Here is a 17,946-nt window from a genome sequence, read left to right as displayed (position 1 = left end):
GGAGGGTGTTTTGGGCTGGGGCGGCCACCGACACTTTGCACTGAAAATAGATATAAACTTCTTTCTTTATTCCCAGCGGGAATGCATTTCAGTTTAGGGGGTGCTTTAGGGCGTACCCAAAACACTTGGTTTCAAAATTGGATATCAAATTGGTTTTCTACTCTCAAATACCTTTTATTTGAGTCCTATATTGTCATAATGGATCAAATAACATATTTGAGGTATCTTAATGGGTCTTATGGCGTTTTTGAGGGGTGGCATACTTCGATCTGATTTTGTATGACAGATTCGTAATCTACTCCCGTGGATCCATATTTTTTCGTGTGTCCCCTCCTTTGCTGTCCTTTCGGATTTCATTCTAGGGCATTTCTCGCTAAATCATGGCGAAGTTGGCGTAGGATATGGCCCAACGATCATCATTAATAAGAAGTATTTATGCAAAGTTTGGGGTCGGCGATCAAGATATTGCAATACCTATATATGCGGCCTTGGGGGATAACCTTATCAAGGACATTGTTGACCAGCACAAGGTAGTGTGGGCTGTCCGCACTTTCCGGCCTTTTAAAAAGATCGATCCTGACGTCATTAGCCCGACACTGCTGCATGAGGGCATGGGAGAAACCCTGCCCTGGCGAGAACGGATTTTCCGAGCAAGCCTGGCATACCAATGGCAATGGGGGAGGTCCGGTTCGTTTTCATCCCCATGGCGCGACAAAGGATTATAGGCCTATTAGTCTGTCATCGTTTTTGCTGAAAACACTGGAAAGACTGATTGATCTGAAAGTGAGAGGGTGGCTGATGCCGGAGAACTTCATTGGGGCACAACACGCAAACCTCAAAGGCTGGTCAGTGTAGACGGCCCTTCACGAAGTGATAAGAGAGGTCGAGACGTCCCTCCGTCTGTCTCTCTCGCTCTCTCTCTCTACTTAATGGTTGGTTTTTATACATATGGCGGAAAAAATAAACCACTGAACGACCAGGGATTATAGGGCTATTAGTCTGTCAAAGATTTTGCTTAAAACACTGGAAAGACTAATTGACCTGAAGCTGAGAGGGGGGCTGATGCCGGAGAACTTCAGTGGGGCATAACACGCAAACCTCAAAGGCAGGTCGGTGGAGACGGCCCTTCACGAAGTGGTACGAGAGGTCGAGAAGTCCCTCCATCTCTCTCTCTCTCTCTCTTCTGAAATATTGAGGGGGCCTTCAATGACGAGGAGATAGGATCGATAGTCGCTGCACAGGACCGCATGATGCAAGGGCACTAAGGAGATTGTCGCGATGGGTTACCAGATATGGGTTGAAGACCAACCTAAAGAAGACATAACTGTTGCTCTTCACGCGTATATATAGGATACCGTAGTTCAGACTTCCGTCCTTGGACGGGATCACTCTGCAGCTATATAAGCAGGCGAAGTACCATAGTCCTCTATTCGAAGCTGTCCTGGAAATGGAATAACGAAGAGAGAGGCCATAAGCCACTGTGCGCTTTTTACTTATGCAGAAGGCTGTTCGGCAGGAAGTGAGGGGTAACCCCCAAAATGATTTATTGGATTTATACGGTCATCGTGAGACCAGTTCTGACCTATGGGGCGCTTATATGTTGGAAGGCCGTGGAGAAGAGAACTTGCACGAGGGAATTCAAGAAGTTCTACAGACTGGCCTGGGTCGGGGTCACAGGGGTACTGAGATCCGCACCGCAGGCAGGTCTGGAAGCGATGCTGGATATGCAGCTCATTTGGGTCTATATTTGAACCTGCGCCGCAAGGCCGTGCTTAGGCTGAGGGAGCTCGTCATGCTAAAGGAAGACAATTGCGGCCACAGTTCGATTCTGGATGTTATGGATGCGGAGGGTAGACTAAGTAGACTACTTGGCACCAGTACCGACTGGGGATAGAGCTTTCAGGATTCGTTTTCATGGGAGGGATGAATGAAAGCCTATTGCTGTGTTTGAGGAAAATGAGACCTCGATCTTCGAAGCTGTCCTGGAAGAGGAACATCGAGTAAAGAAGCCGTAAGGCACTGTGTGCTTTTTACTCCTGCAGGAGGCTGTTCGGTAGGAAGTGGGGGTAATGATTTATTGGATATATACGGCCATCGTGACACCAGTACTGACCTATGGAGCACAGGTGTGGTGAAAGGCCGCGGAGAACAGGACTTGTAGGAGGGAATTCGAGAATGTCCAGAGACTAACCTGTGTCGGGTTCACAGGGGCACTGAGATACGCACCGCAGGCAGGTCTCCTACTACCTGGCACCAGTACCGACTGTGATAAGAGCTCTCAGGATTTATTTGCTATGAGGAGAATGAGACCTTGATCTTCACCGATGTCTCCAAGATGGAATTAGAGATAGGATTGAGGATCTACTCCAACACACTCAATATCGGTATGTCTCTGAGACTGCCGGACGAGTGTACGATTTATCAGGCAGAGGTCTGTGTCATTACAGTAACCGCGAGAGAAATTCTGTTAAAGAATTTACCGCCCTCAAAACTCAGAATTTATGTGGACAATATGGCGGCGCTCAAGGCCTATGGGTCGAGGGGTGAGGTCGAGTTGCGTGGCGGATTGTTTGGAGTCCCGTCATAGGCTTCACGGTGTAACACTGAAATGGGTTCCCATGAGGACATGAGGAAATTCCAGGGAATGAGGGGGCGGACGAATGCGCCAGAGGGCGTTTGTCAGGGCCTGGTGAACCAGCCACCGGTCTTGCCTGCGTGCCATTTGTCGAGCTACTGAACACAGTAGAATAGATGGCCAGAGCGGCGCGTCGGTGGCGAGTTGGGACTCGACGGGTGGTTACCGGCCGGGAGCTTTGGCCTATTATCGACCAGTGGAGAACGAGGAAGTTGCTGACGTTCGATAAGAGGTCGATGAGTATCTTAACGGGGGTCATAACCAGACACTGTACCATAGGTCGAATGGCGGCGCACAACAACTTCTGCAGGAGTAGCCTTGATGAGGAGGAGACTATGGAGCACTTGCTATGTTCATGTCTGGGTCTGCAGGGACGCAGGCTCTCCTTTCTGGAAAGCAGATTCTTCTGCGATCTGGGTGAACTTGCGAACGTATTTTTGGGCGGTTTTTTGAAATTTGTTGGCATGTTCCCGACTGGGGGGTGCCATAAGCTCCGGAGAAGGTACTTTCGTGCTTGCATGGGTATGGTCACTCCTGTTTCTTTTTCATTCGCGTATAATTTCTGGGTTTAGTATGAGGAAACACATCTTCTTTCTCTTCCCCTTCTTTCTAGGGTATCAAAATGGGCCAAACTGGCCTTCGGGTGAACTCACCTATGGTGGGCAACCCATTCAACCTGACCTAACATAACCTTTGGCGCTTGGCGTTACTCATCTGAAAGTTAGCGTGCTTTCGACTGACAGACATGGCTAGATCGATTTAAAATGTCTTGACGATCAAGGATATACGTATATACTTTGTGGGGTCTTAGACGAATAGTTCGATGTTACAAACCCTGTGACGAAATTAGTATGGAATGTATAAAAAACCGCTCATGACCTCTGGCGGGTAGGGAGACGGTCGAGCAATGTGAGGATAAGGTCATTGCTGATCTACACTGCAATGGAGATTAAACTGAACAAAAACAAAGCTTCCTAGACTAACAGTTAGGTTTGCAATCCGATTCTCCGAGTTGGATATCGGCCTAGCAATAGAACTTGTAAGACCCACACATAGTCATTACCCCTGCCTTCTTCTGATGATTGCATTGTCTACTACCACAATAAAACTTCTTACAGTTTTTGGGGGATATTCATTATTATAACGCACAAATCTAATCCAATCCAGATTGAATCCGTGATATAAACCCTTATAGTAATTTATTTCTTGGGAAGCACCTCCTTTGGCACGGGTCTTAATAAGGCACCATCTAGCAAGCCCATGTTCTCAACTTATTCCATTAGTCAATCAAAAGTCTTACTTGTTTCACAGCAACTATCTTAAGAAATCTAGTCTTATGGATCTCGATTCCGCATCACTGTGCGCCGTTAAAAATATAGATCTCTGCTTAGAAATACTTTTTCTTTCAGACTGCAGACAATTTTTTCTCGTAAATTTGCATTTTTGTGGAAGCTTTACACTTTCATCTTCCCTTCACTGGGAGCCTGACTATGGAAATTTTTATGTGTTATAATAGATTTGTTTTATGTCAGATTTATTCATTAGCTGACAGTGTGAAAAAGAGAGAGGATTAAAATGAACAAAAACTAAAACGAAAGTTTAAATTCTGTTTTTGTATGTTTTCTTTTAAGCCCATTTAATGTGGGACTAAATTCTAGCTTATCACCACCAACGAAACTGTTTTCTGTTTAAACAAAGACATCTTTAGACATCTCTTTTAGACATTCCCATAAGGAAAATAAGTCATTATCACCACTGCAATAGTGGGTGCTGCATTTGATTTACCAAATGTCAATGTACAACCACAATGGTAATCGTATGCAAATGCGTTGTCGAAATGCTTGTTCCTTCACAACCACCGGAGAAATCGGTCAATGACAAGAACTAACTGAATATGAATGAAGGTAGCTACATTAGTAGGGGTACTACATAAAATTTATGTTTGATCATAACATTAAAACAAACCTGTTCCATGAGGCTGAGTGGGGAAAAATGCCTCTACCGGTGTTTTTGATAATTATATCAGCTCATTAACATAAAGGGAATGTGAAGATGCACGTGTTATGTGTAAAAATAAAAAAAGCAATATTACCGCTAAAGTAGGCCACTATATGGCATAATAATCGGACCAAAATTTGAAGATTTTACTAAGGTCATGTTGGAACAAACATTTCAAGCCTTCAATTTTAAATTTAACAAGTAAAAGCGTGCTAAGTTCGGCCGGGCCGAATCTTATATACCCTCCACCATGGATCGCATTTGTCGAGTTCTTTTCCCGGCATCTCTTCTTAGGCAAAACAGGATATAAGAAAAGATTTGCTCTGCTATAAGAGCGATATCGAGATATGCTCCGGTTTGGACCACAATTAAATTATATGTTGGAGACCTGTGTAAAATGTCAGCCAATTCGAATAAGAATTGCGCTCTTTGTGAGCTCAAAAAGCAAAATAGAGAGATCGATTTATATGGGAGCTGTATCGGACTATGGACCGATTCAGACCATAATAAACACGTATGTTGATGGTCATGAAAGAATCCGTCGTACAAAATTTCAGGCAAATCGGATAATAATTGCGACCTCTAGAGGCTCAAGAAGTCAAGATCCCAGATCGGTTTATATGGCAGCTATATCAGGTTATGAACCGACTTGTATTTTATTTGACATAGTGGTTGAAAGTACCAATAAAAAACGTCTTGCGAAATTTCAGCCAAATCGGATAGGAATTGCGCCCTCTAGAAGCTCAAGAAGTCAAGTCCCCAGATCTGTTTATATGACAGCTATATCAGGTTATGAACCGATTTGAACCATACTTGGCACAGTTGTTGGATATCATAACAAAATACTACGTGTCAAAATTCATTCAAATCGGATAGGAATTGCGCCCTCTAGAGGCTCAAGAAGTCAAGACCCAAGATCGGTTTATATGACAGCTATATAAGGCTATGCACCGATTTGAACCATACTTGGCACAGTTATTGGATATCGTAACAAAACACGTCGTTCAAAATTTCATTCCAATCGGATAAGAATTGCGCACTCTAGAGGCTCAAGAAGTCAAGACCCAAGATCGGTTTATATGGCAGCTATATCAGGTTATGGACCGATTTAAACCATGCTTGGCACAGTTATTGGATATCATAACAAAACACCTCGTGCAAAATTTCATTCCAATCGGATAAGAATTGCGCACTCTAGAGGCTCAAGAAGTCCAGACCTAAGATCGGTTTATATGGCAGCTATATCAGGTTATGAACCGAAGTTAGCGTGCTTCGGAAGTTAGCGTGCTTTCGACAGACAGACGGACGGACGGACGGACAGACGGACGGACATGGCTAGATCGACATAAAATGTCGCGACGATCAAGAATATATATACTTTATGGGGTCTCAGACGAATATTTCGAGTAGTTACAAACAGAATGACGAAATTAGTATACCCCCCATCTTATGGTGGAGGGTATAAAAATGCATAAGGAAATTCAGTTTATTTTTGTTTGAAAGAATAAATTTTATAGTATCGTGGAATATAAAACTCCCAAAAAACTCCATCTGATTGAAGGTCATGTTTGAACCAACATTTGAAGCTACCAACTTGAAATTTAAACTAAAAAATGCATAATGAAATTCAACGTGATACATATTACAGATTATTTTGTTTGACAGAATAAATATTATCTCATATATAAAATTCAATTTGTTTTTGTTGGTTTGATTGTTTGTTCCGCATAGACTCAAAAACGGCCGAATCGTTTACCTTGAAATTTTCACAGATTGTATAGGTTGATCTGGAAGGTAAAAACATAGACTATATTGTTTTTTGATATCGGGAGGGGGCGGCCCCTCGACCTTACCCCAAAAAGGGACAATTTCATAAGTTGGGTCCAAGTACCTGGGGGGCCGCTCCAGCCCCAAAACTCCTTAAAATAGGTTTATTTGACAATCATGACAATATGGGATTCAAACGAAAGGTATTCAGGAGTAGATTACGAATATGGTCAGAAAGTAGTAATAGGCTTTCTAATTTATTGATAACGGAAGGGGGCAGACCCTCCACCGCACATTTGTTGGAAGTGATATCAAAACACTATGTGCAAAATTTCAGTCAAATTGGATGAGAATTGCGCTCTCCAGAGGCTCAAGAAGTCAAGACCCAAGATCGGTTTATATGGCAGCTAAATCAGGTTATGAACCGATTTGAACCATACTTCGCACAATTGTTGAAAGTGGTATCGAAGCACCACGTGCAAAATTACAGCCAAATCAGATAAGAATTTCGCCTTTTAAAAGCTCAAGAAGTCAAGACCCAAGATCGGTTTATATGGCAGCTATACCAGGATATGGACCGATTTGAACCATACTTAACACAGTTGTTGAAAATGATATCAAAACACTATGTGCAAATTTTCTGTCAAATCGGACTAGAATTGCGTCCTCTAGATGCTCAAGAATTCAAGACCCAAGACCGGTTTATATGGCAGCTATATCAAAACATGGACCGATTTGGCCCATTTACAATCCCAACCGACCTACACCAATAAGAAGTACTTGTGCAAAATTTCAAGCGGCTAGCTTTACTCCTTGAAAAGTTAGCGTGCATTTGACAGACAGACGGACGGACATGGCTAGTTCGACTTAAAATGTCATGACAATCAAGAATATATATACTTTATGGGGTCTTACACGCATATTTGGAGGTGTTACAAACACAATGACGAAATTAGTATATCCCCATCGAGAAGGGGCAAATTCTCACACATCAATGAGTGCTTTCCGTTTCAAGTTTAAACGCAATGATGACAGACCTTTTTTTATAGCCGAGTCCGAACGGTGTCCACCAGTGCGACACCTCTATGGGGAAATTTTTTTAATGACCATACATGGCATTATACCTCCCAAATGTCCCCAACATTAAGAGGGGATAAATACCGCTTTGTCCGATGTTCTAGCCAGGAAACGAACGTGTTCAGCGTCATAGGCTACAATGGCACGAATTCGATATCCACAGGGAGAAGTGTCCCCAGCCTAAAAATATATATGAGCGGTAAAGAAGGCGCACCGGAGCGGGCCCGGTTCGGCAAGTACTATTATAATAAATAAAATTTCAGTCAAATTGGATAAGAATTGCGTCCTCTAGACGCTCAAGACATCAAGATTCAAGATCGTTTTAAATGGTAGCTATATCAGGTTATGGGCCAATTTAAACCATACTTCCCACAGTTGTTGGTAGTCACACGAAAATAATACGACAAGTATTGCGCCCTCTAGAGGCTCAAGAAGTCATGATTCAAGATTTGTATGGCAGCTATATAAAAACATGGACCGATATGACCCATTTGCAATCCCAACCGACCTACACCTATAAGAAGTATTTGTGCTAATTTTCGAGCGGCTAGCTTTAGTTCTACGAAAGTTAAAGTGCTTTCGACAGACAGACGGACGGACGATCGGACGGACATGGCTAGATCGACATAATATGTCATGACGATCAATAATATATATACTTTATGGGGTCTGAGACAAATATTCCAAGGAGTTACAAACAAAATGACGAAACTAGTATACCCCCATCCTATGGTGGAGGATATAAAAAGCGATCCGCGGCACGACGAGGGAGACGCAGGATGCTGGAAAGGGAATCAGATCGCTCAAAGAGCATAGGACTGCAAAGAAGCTGAAGACAAGCTCCCAGCTTTTTGGTAATCTGGGAGTTTGATCGAAGGTTTATCATAACGAATTTTATGGTCAAGGAAGCCTTGACGAGCTTCAAACCATTTAAGTCACGCGAACCTGATGGAATATGCCCGGCGTTACTACAAAAGGAGGCCGACTATCTGGCGCTTCATTGCGCCACTATTTGCACGGCGTGGGACTTCCATATATTCCAAAAGCCTGGCAAGAGGCAAAGTTGGTATTTATACCCAAGCCCGGCAAGGCAAATTATGCGACACCAAAGGCCTACATACCTATAAGCCTTACGTCCTTTCTACTCGAAACCAACCATGGAACTTTTTGTGGATACCATGATAAAGAGTAGGATATCCAGCGAACTGCTCAAATACAAACAGCATGCCTATGTCAAGGAAAGGTCGGTGGAGACTGCCCTGCAAGAGATTGTGCATAAAATAAAAGAATCCTTCGATGCCAAAACGTACAACCTGGCGGTATGCATTGACATCGAGGGGGCTTTTAACAATGTGCGGACCGACATATTGATCCAATCCTTAGACCAGTACCGGGTGGACCCGGTTCTAGAGATTGGATAAACCATATGATAAGGAACTGGTGGATAAGATGTGTGTCCACGAGAGGGAGAAATTGGCACGAGGCACGCTACAGGGGGGCATTTTATCGCCATTCCTATGGGTGATCACCACAAATAACCTATTACGGATGCTGACTGAGGAGCGATTAGAACCCGTCGACGATGTTATAATACTTCTAGGTGGTGAGGATTCGAACCAGCTATGTAGAATGACCGAAAGGGTCTTGCATATGGCATTTGACTGCGCTAGACCCAGAGGTCTCAATGTTAACCCAGAGAAGACTGAAATATGCCTGTTCACGAGAAGGACGAAAGTGAGCCAATTTAACGCACCCCGTTTCCTCAATAAGACGGTTTTGAAATCTTAGGTGTGATCTTGGACAGTAAACTGAATTGGAAGTGTCACATTCAGAAGCTACTGAGAAGGCTCACACATGTTGGGCACTATGTAGACGGGCGGTGGGCTCGAAATGGGTCCTGAATCCGAGGATAGTCCACTGGCTCTACAGGAGCGTGATTAGACCAATACTTATTTACGCCTCAGTAGTTTGGTGGACTGCTATGGAGAAAAAGTGCAACATAAGGATGATACAACAGGTTCAGAAAACATGTTTTCTTGGCATAGGCGGGCGATGAGGACCACGCTCATAAGGTCACTGGAGACTATTCTAGATATCCGATCCTACGGCTATGGACTTAAGGCGATGGGAAAATGGATTGAGAATGGGAGCAGCTCATATCATCGCGGTATAATCGAGGCGACGATTGGAAACCTGGAGGGAAGTGGAGAGGTTTCCGATCGGATACCTGCGATGAACCTTGAGGTCAAATGCGAGGAACTGCTGCCAGCGGCACAGTCTTGGATTGACGGAACCCTAGTATTGTCATCTGAAATATCATGTTACACGGATGGATTAAAGCTAGAGGAGAGAGTGGGCCTGGGTGTCTTCATTGAGAACCTATTGACTGAGATCTGTTTTAGACTGCCTGTCTTTACTATGGTCCTGCAGGCGGAGATCCAGGCGATCACGGAATGCGTGAGGTGGTGTAGTCCTAACGCGAGGACGTCAAGTGTGAACATCTTTACGGACAGTAAAATGGTTATAAGGGCAAAAACAACCAGGACGGTTAGATCACGAACAGTCTTGCAATGTAAAAATGAGATTAACGCCTTCTCTGGGGATGGGAAAATCCGCATCGTTTGGGTGCTGGGCCATAACGGAGTAAGAGGGAATGAAAGGGCAGATGATTTGGCGGTGAAGGCCAGAGGACTGCCGTCAATAAACTTGGTTAATCCAAAGGCTTTTGGGTCGACGCACTCCGTTTTAAAGGCGTGGGCGACGAATGCGCATGCAACATTGTGGAACAGCAAAATGGTCGGTAGGACGGGGGATCCAAATCGTGAGGAGACGAGGATATTACTGAAAGGAAGCAAGAAGGAGGTCAGTATAGCTATTGGTATCATGAAGGGACACATAGGACTATGAGCTCACTTATGTAAAATCGGTGCGGCAAGTGATAGCATGTGTAGGGCATGAGGGGAAGATGATGAGACGTTGGAGCATTTCCTTTGTCATTGCCCGGCTTTCCCGGCAGATACCGGTACTTAGGTGGGGACACCATACCAGACATGAACCAACTTAGGGGAGTGACATGTTTAACAATTAAGGATTTTGTAACGGCTAAATCAAATGACAAAAGTTGGTTTAACCAGACATGCAGAGATGCTGTCAGATCGAAAGAGGTTGCACTCAGGAACTGGCACTTCTACACGAGGAAGAAGGAGCTTTTGGTCGTTCGTGAAAAGAATAAAGGGTAGTTCTTCATGTATTCCAACTCTTGTTAAGGACGATCAAACGTTCACTGACCCGGTTGATAAGGCTAACCTGTTGATTGATATATTAGCAGGGAACTCATACCTCCCGAATAGCAGTCAACCACTCCCCTCAATCGAAAATGTATCTGGCATCATGCCCCAAATATTTTTTCGAACTCGTGGAGTTAAAAGGGTTCTTGAAAATCTAGACGTAAATAAATCCCCTGGCCCGGATGGCATATCAACACTTGTCTTACGCAAGTGTTCTTCGACGCTCGCTTGTCCATTACGCAACCTTTTCAACCTTGCCTACCGTGGGGAAGTCTTCCCCGCACGTTAGAAGGTTGCGAACGTTCAGCCCATACCCAAGAAGGGTGAGACAAACAACCCTGAGAATTATCGGCCAATTGCGATATGCTCCGCTCTCTCCAAGGTCATGGAGAGCATGGTTAATCACCATCTTGTGAGGTATTTATAGTCTAATGGCCTTCTTAACGACCAACAGTATGGGTTGCGCAGAAATCGCTCTACGGCTGACCTCATGGCACTTCTCTCCGAACGTTGAAGTCGCTCAATCCACCAGTTTGCTGAGAGTAAGGTTGTGGCTCTGGATATCTCCAAGGCATTTGATAGGGTCTGGTGCACTACTATCAAAACATGTCGCATTTGGTATCTGTAATGGCTTCGTTCGATTTATTTCAAGCTTTCTCAGAGATCGCACTATTCGAGTCGTTATAGATGGGTTCTCATCCAATGAGCACAAATTGACCGCAGGTGTACCCCAGGGCTCTGTTCTTTCTCCTTCTCTTTTTCTAATTTTCATCAACGATCTGTTGGGTCAGACATAGAAGCCGATCTACTCATTTACGGATGACAGTAATCTCTGTCATTCGTACTCATTCGACCATAGGCCAAGTCTTTGAGAGATTGAGGACAAGAGGCGGGTTATGGACGATAAACTCTGCCAGAATTTGCTGGCCATTTCTGAGTGGAGTCGATTGAATCGAGCAAATTTTAATGCACGGAAGACTCAGTGCTGCTTGTTGTCACACAAACGATTCGCCGACCCATTACGATCATCTTTGTCTATCAACGGTGTAGATGTTGAGCAATCAGAAGCTCTTGATGTTCTACAAAGTGATATCTCTTGGGCTAAACATGTTTTCGAAGAGTCGAAAGAAGCATCCAAGTGTTTATGATTCCTTAAACGGTGTTAGAATTGCTTCACTCCGTCTGATCTTCTTAACATCTACACCACTTTCATAAGGCCGAAAATGGAGTACAACTCACATGTATGAGCTGGAGCTTCAAAATCATCTTTGGAGCTACTGGACCGTGTACAGAGTAGAGCGATGGCGTTGATTGGGGACAGTGCGGTATCCAACTCTATTGCCTCCCTTCATCATCGCCGCTGTTCTATCGGTACTTTCATGGTGTGTGTTCGTTTGATATTCGTCTTCTTATTCCTGATGTAAGGATGTATGCCAGGGATACTAGACATTCCAGGAACTCACACCCGTTTGTAATTGATTGGCCAGCGGACCGCATAATGCATTACAGGGAGAATTCTTATTTCGCCCGATCCGTTCATATGTGGATATCGACTTCCGGCTAATGTTTTTCCCATCCACTTTGACATCCTGCTAGATAAACCGATCTTGGGTCTTGACTTCTTGAGCCTCTAGAGAGCGCATTTCTCATCCGATTTGGCACAAATTTTGTGCAACGGCTGCAATATGGTCAGAATCGATCTATAGCTTGATACAGCTCCCATATAAACCGATCTCCCGATTTCGCTTCTTGAGCCCCGAATAGGACTATAACTTGATATAGCTGCTCCTCCGTCTTTATTCATTATCCTTTGTTTGCCTAAATCCAAATACTGCGCAAAGAACTCGACAGATGCGACCATGGTGGAGGGTATATAAGACTCGGCCCGGCCGAACTTAGTACGCTTTTACTTGTTAATTATTCGCTTCCCGTATCTTAGAATACAACATTGGCCCCCCTCACTGGTTCTATTCATTAGGCCTTTTAGAACTTTTGACAATACCAACCCACTGTGCCCTAGATACAAGAACTTGTTTTCTCTCTTAGCTAGGCGGACACAAAACAAGTTTTTTTAGACAAAAGTCGAACTGATTTGTTTTAGTTTTTTTGGAGGGAATACCTTAACGAACAAAGGTAGTGTGGCGGCAGCAGTAGATCATCACACAAATCATCTGGCTAAGCGCGAAACCATTAACCAAATGTAAAAAACCATAAAAGATGAGTTTTATTATTTCATGCCTTTTGTCTGGGGCTTGGTTGCCACCATTATGGTGCCGATGAAAACATTAGCGGCGGGGAAAATGTGCTAAACTTGGGGAGTACTTCCCAAGACGGGGTGATTAAATCATCAATCAAACCATAGATGGATATGGCCGAAGAAGAAAGTTTCCAATTCGCCGGCCAATCGATATGAGCAAATTAATACAGTTTAGAATGGTATGGAAGAAAACCAACCAAACAAACAAACAAACAACCCACCTTTGAACAGAGAAAAAAAAAATATAAAAAGATGAAGACCATGAAGAAAGTTTTCAATGTAAAAGTTGTTGGCATAGAGAAAAGTTAGGCAAAATGGTAAGTAAAGATCATTGAGAGGCTAAAGTGTGGGGTTCTTTTCATTGCACGTTTACTCAATTTGCAGTTCTTCAGATTATTGGTATTGGGAGTTTTGGCGTCTTTGGCCGTGGCTGATGTCAAGGAATTGTCACGAGAATATCTGCCACCCAAGCTGGAAAGTGCTAGTGTCACATTGAATCAAGAATACCTGCCACCCACCAAATTGGACATTCCCGAAGTGCAACAGGATGAGGTGGAGGATAATAATATTGAAGTGCCCTATGTAGTGCAAATCACTAGGCAAGGCTTTCCCGGTGCTTTTCCCGGAGCCTTCCCTGGTTCATTCCCAGGTGCAGGAGGCTTCCCCGGAGCAGGGGGCTTCCCCGGAGCAGGAGGCTTCCCCGGAGCCTATCCTGCCTATCAAGGTTTCCCCGGTGCCGGTTACGGAGGTGCAGGTTTCCCCGGTCAAGGTTTTGGTTTTCCCGGTCAAGGTTTCGGTTTCCCCGGCCAAGGATTTGTTAATCCCGGATTTGGCGGTGCAGGTTTCGCTCGTCCCGGTTTCCCCGGCTTTGGCAACTACTTCTCCGAACAGATCAAGGAAGAGGAGTCCAATGGCGATAATGGAAATTCTGCCAACAACGATTTGAATTTGCGCGATGCTCCTGAAACCGAATATGACAGCACCAATGGTGGTTATCTCTATAATAAACCAGCCAAGACTTTTTAAAACTGCGAATTGTTTATTAACACCGGCTTTTGTTGGCAAGGAAAAAAATTAATAAAACTGCTTTTGTTTTGAGAAAGAGGTTATAATAACCAAAACAATACAAAATAGACTTTTTTGCGGTTTTTATTTTTCACATTTTTTTTTTGTTCCAAAGAAATTGTTATGCAAATCAAATCATTTATTGGGCTTTGTTGAACTTTCTTTCAAGTGAGGAGGGCTGACTGTTTGATATAAAAAAAGAAACGTAACAAAATTGTACCGTTTAAGCAAATTTTTGGGACCACTTGCCGTTTTTTTTTTTGTCTATCTCTCCCTCTCTGCTGTGGGCCAATTGGCAAAGAAAACTTAACGTTGTATCGATCGCTTAAGTGTTTCTTTTTAGAGAAATAATAAAAATTATTTTTAATAGCTTTGTTTGCCACTTTAGTGGCAATTCGTTGTTGTTCGTCGATAACATCTTCAACTGGAGCAGCGCTGTATATTTGTTTGCCTGCGGAGGCTTTTGTCGTGATTATTATTCAAAGCGCTCTAACTGCTTCCCAAATGGACCACTACCTTTGTGGGGGGAGGGGGGGAATCCATGGCAATCAGTCAGTCAATGATGGCTAGCCAGTATTTGGAAAGGCTGATTTTGTAAATGGCCTTTTTTTTGGACAATAGTAATTCAGTTGCAAAAACTAAAAAAAAAAATCGCAAAATTAAACACACCATGTGATTACACTTGCCACTTAAAGCTACCAAATCCAAAATACTTCATCTCCATTCATCTCTGGCCCTGAAAGCTGTTTCAAAGGCAATTTTGATTTGAAGCCAAACGGAAGCATTATTGATGGGAATGCACAGGTAGCTTCATTTGCATTTATTGCCATTATCCATCCAACTGTGGGAAATCAGTAACAGAAGAGCCATTTTAAAATGGAGTTATATTGCCTAAATCAAGGATGGCCATATTTTGGCTATATTATCGCGGGGTATTAAGTGGTGATGTGTGCACAAAGTCATAGGGGGAATCTAAGAACAGAAAGCCATCACATTTTGTTATAATGTGACACAATCAATCAATTGTTGTTTTAAGAGCAATTTGATGATTTGTTTTTAGACAGTTAGGATAAAAATATGACGGTGGCGATATAACTTGGCCATAGTATTGCTATAACATGTGAACTGGTACTTCACTAGGTATTACTTTTGGCTTCTCTGTACAACATCAGTTGTACGATCTCATATTAGATGTCTGGGAGTCGAAAATAAAGCAGAAGATCATATAAAAAATGTCATCCAATTCGCAAAATAGTGTCCCGATATGAAGTAGCAGATATAAATGATAGGTTAATGTAGGAGCTATACCAGATTTATAACCGATATGGAGAGGCAGTCTGAAATCAGATTTTGGAGAACCGAAGCCCTTATCATTGAGAGTTTAATCCAATTCAGGTCCCAACAGTAGTCTAAAGAGCTAAGATTGAGATGTTTATGAAGAGAAACCAGAAATGGAAACAAGTAAAAAGGCGTAAAGTTCGACCGGGCCGAACTTTGGATACCCACCACCTCGGGTATATATATTTACCACCTTTCGTCATAGTACGGATAACAAGTAAGAGCGTGCTAAATTCGGCCGGGCCGAATTTTATATACCCGCCACTATTGATCGCATTTGTCGAGTTCTATGCGCGGTATCTCTTTTTAGACAAACAAGAATATTGAATAAGAACTGTTATGCTATTGGAGCTATATAAAGTTATAGTCCGATTCGGACCATAAATGAATGCTGAACATTGTAGAAGTCATTGTGTAATATTTCAGTTCATTCGGATAAGAATTGCACCTTGTACGGGCTCAAGAAGCAAAATTTTGAGATAGGTTTATATGGGAGCTGTATCAAGATATTGATCGATTCAGATCATATTAGACACGTATGTTGAAGGTCATGAGAAAAGCCGTTGTATAAAATTGCAGCCAAATCGGATGAGAATTGCGCCCTCTAGAGGTTTACGAAGTCAAGACCCCGGATCGGTTTATATGACAGCTATAACAGATTCTATACCGATTCACGCCATATTTACCATATTTATCACATGCAAAATTTCAGCCAAATCGGATGAGAATTGCGCGTTCTATTGGCTCAAGAAATCAATATTTCAAGCGGTTAGCTTTACCCCTTCGACAATTAGCATGCTTTCGACAGACAGACGGTCGGACATGGCTAGATCGACTTAAAATGACATGACGATCAAGAATATATATACTTTATGGGGTCTTAGACGCATATTTCGAGGTGTTACAAACAGAAACCCTAAATCGAGAGATCGGTCTATATGGCAGCTATATCCAAATCAAGACCGATCTATGCTATATTGCTGAAAGGTGTTGAGGGGCCTAGCATAACTCACTGATCAAATAACGGCGACATCGGACAATAAATGCGCCTTTTATGGGTAAGAGCTTTAGGTCTTTCGCGAAAAGGGTAAATGGTAGTTCTTTATCTATTACAACTCTTGTTAGGGATAATCAAACGTTTACTGACCAGGTTGATAAGGCTAGGTTAGGTGAGGTGAGGTTTAAGTGGCAGTTTACCATCAGACTCACTCAGACGTTCCTTTGTGATACCACAGGAAAAGAAGAAGGAAGATGCCTTCTTGTTCCTACCGTTGAACCATCCAGATCGCTTTATAAAGCCCAATAATTTGCGAATGTTCACATCCGCTAAATTACACAGTCCTCACAGCTTCTGCATTAGTCGTTGCTAGTAACCGTCAGTCTGTCAGCATATTTTCCGATTAGACAGTGGACTGTCTCATACGCTTTACAATTCCCTGGGATATCTCTGTGGCATGGCACCCCAGAACAGGTGAATTTTGAATTGTTCAGCCATCTCGTTGAGAGATCTGCGACAGTCGAGGACGGTTTTTGTGTTCAGAAATACGTTCTCCAGGGTTTTAATGGCTGCCTGAGAAGATGTTTACGCCAATCGTCGTAATTATATTATATCTTAGCCATTCCTCCACTTCCTCAATTGCAAGGATCTCCGCTTGATACACACTGCAGTGGTCGGCTAACCTTTTCGATATGACCAGTTCTAGATCTTTAGAGTACACTACACTGCTGGTCTTGTAGTTTGAAACCATACGTATAGAGGTCTATGTAACTTCTGTTACCTGGGATATCGTAGTTCCAAACGGTTCTAAAGGGTGATTTTTTTGAGGTTAGGATTTTCATGCATTAGTATTTGACAGATCACGTGGGATTTCAGACATGGTTTCAAAGAGAAAGATGCTCAGTATGCTTTGACATTTCATCATGAATAGACTTACTAACGAGCAACGCTTGCAAATCATTGAACTTTATTACCAAAATCAGTGTTCGGTTCGAAATGTGTTCATTCACCGTAACGTTGCGTCCAACAGCATCTTTGAAAAAATACGGTCCAATGATTCCACCAGCGTACAAACCACACCAAACAGTGCATTTTTCGGGATGCATGGGCAGTTCTTGAACGGCTTCTGGTTGCTCTTCACTCCAAATGCGGCAATTTTGCTTATTTACGTAGCCATTCAACCAGAAATGAGCCTCATCGCTGAACAAAATTTGTCAAAATTTGAACACATTTCGAACCGAACACTGATTTTGGTAATAAAATTCAATGATTTGCAAGCGTTGCTCGTTAGTAAGTCTATTCATGATGAAATGTCAAAGCATACTGAGCATCTTTCTCTTTGACACCATGTCTGAAATCCCACGTGATCTGCCAAATACTAATGCATGAAAATCCTAACCTCAAAAAAATCACCCTTTATCAGGAATAGTGGTACAGATCTAATGAGAATGCTCAATTAACCTCACGGCAGTGGTCGCTGCAATTTTGGTAGCCACAATGTCCAGAGGCATAAGATGCCATCCTC

At 43.0% G+C, this 17,946-nt stretch overlaps 1 protein-coding gene across 1 annotated transcript; it reads left to right on the top strand.

Annotated features, from left to right (window-relative positions):
- Positions 1–603: 603 nt before the first annotated feature.
- Positions 604–14,047, top strand: LOC106090929 (uncharacterized). Its single transcript, XM_059367082.1, has 2 exons — positions 604–687; positions 13,406–14,047. The coding sequence occupies exons 1-2, from the start codon at positions 604–606 to the stop codon at positions 14,045–14,047; spliced, it is 726 nt and encodes a 241-aa protein (XP_059223065.1).
- The last annotated feature ends 3,899 nt before the right edge of the window (positions 14,048–17,946 follow it).

This window comes from Stomoxys calcitrans, chromosome 4 (genome assembly GCF_963082655.1).
Source record: "Stomoxys calcitrans chromosome 4, idStoCalc2.1, whole genome shotgun sequence".
In the NCBI taxonomy this organism is placed as follows: Eukaryota; Metazoa; Arthropoda; class Insecta; order Diptera; family Muscidae; genus Stomoxys; species Stomoxys calcitrans.
The sequence above is the reverse complement of the archived record's forward strand: the minus strand, read 5'-3'. Positions and strand labels throughout refer to the sequence as shown.

What these genes read in the sequence shown, in the direction of transcription:
- LOC106090929 (XM_059367082.1), top strand. Translation starts at nt 604, where the DNA reads ATGAGGGCATGGGAGAAACCCTGCCCTGGCGAGAACGGATTTTCCGAG. An exon ending in ATGGCAATGGGGGAGGTCCG is followed by an intron (nt 688 to 13,405) that starts GTTCGTTTTCAT and finishes CTCAATTTGCAG; the next exon opens with TTCTTCAGATTATTGGTATT.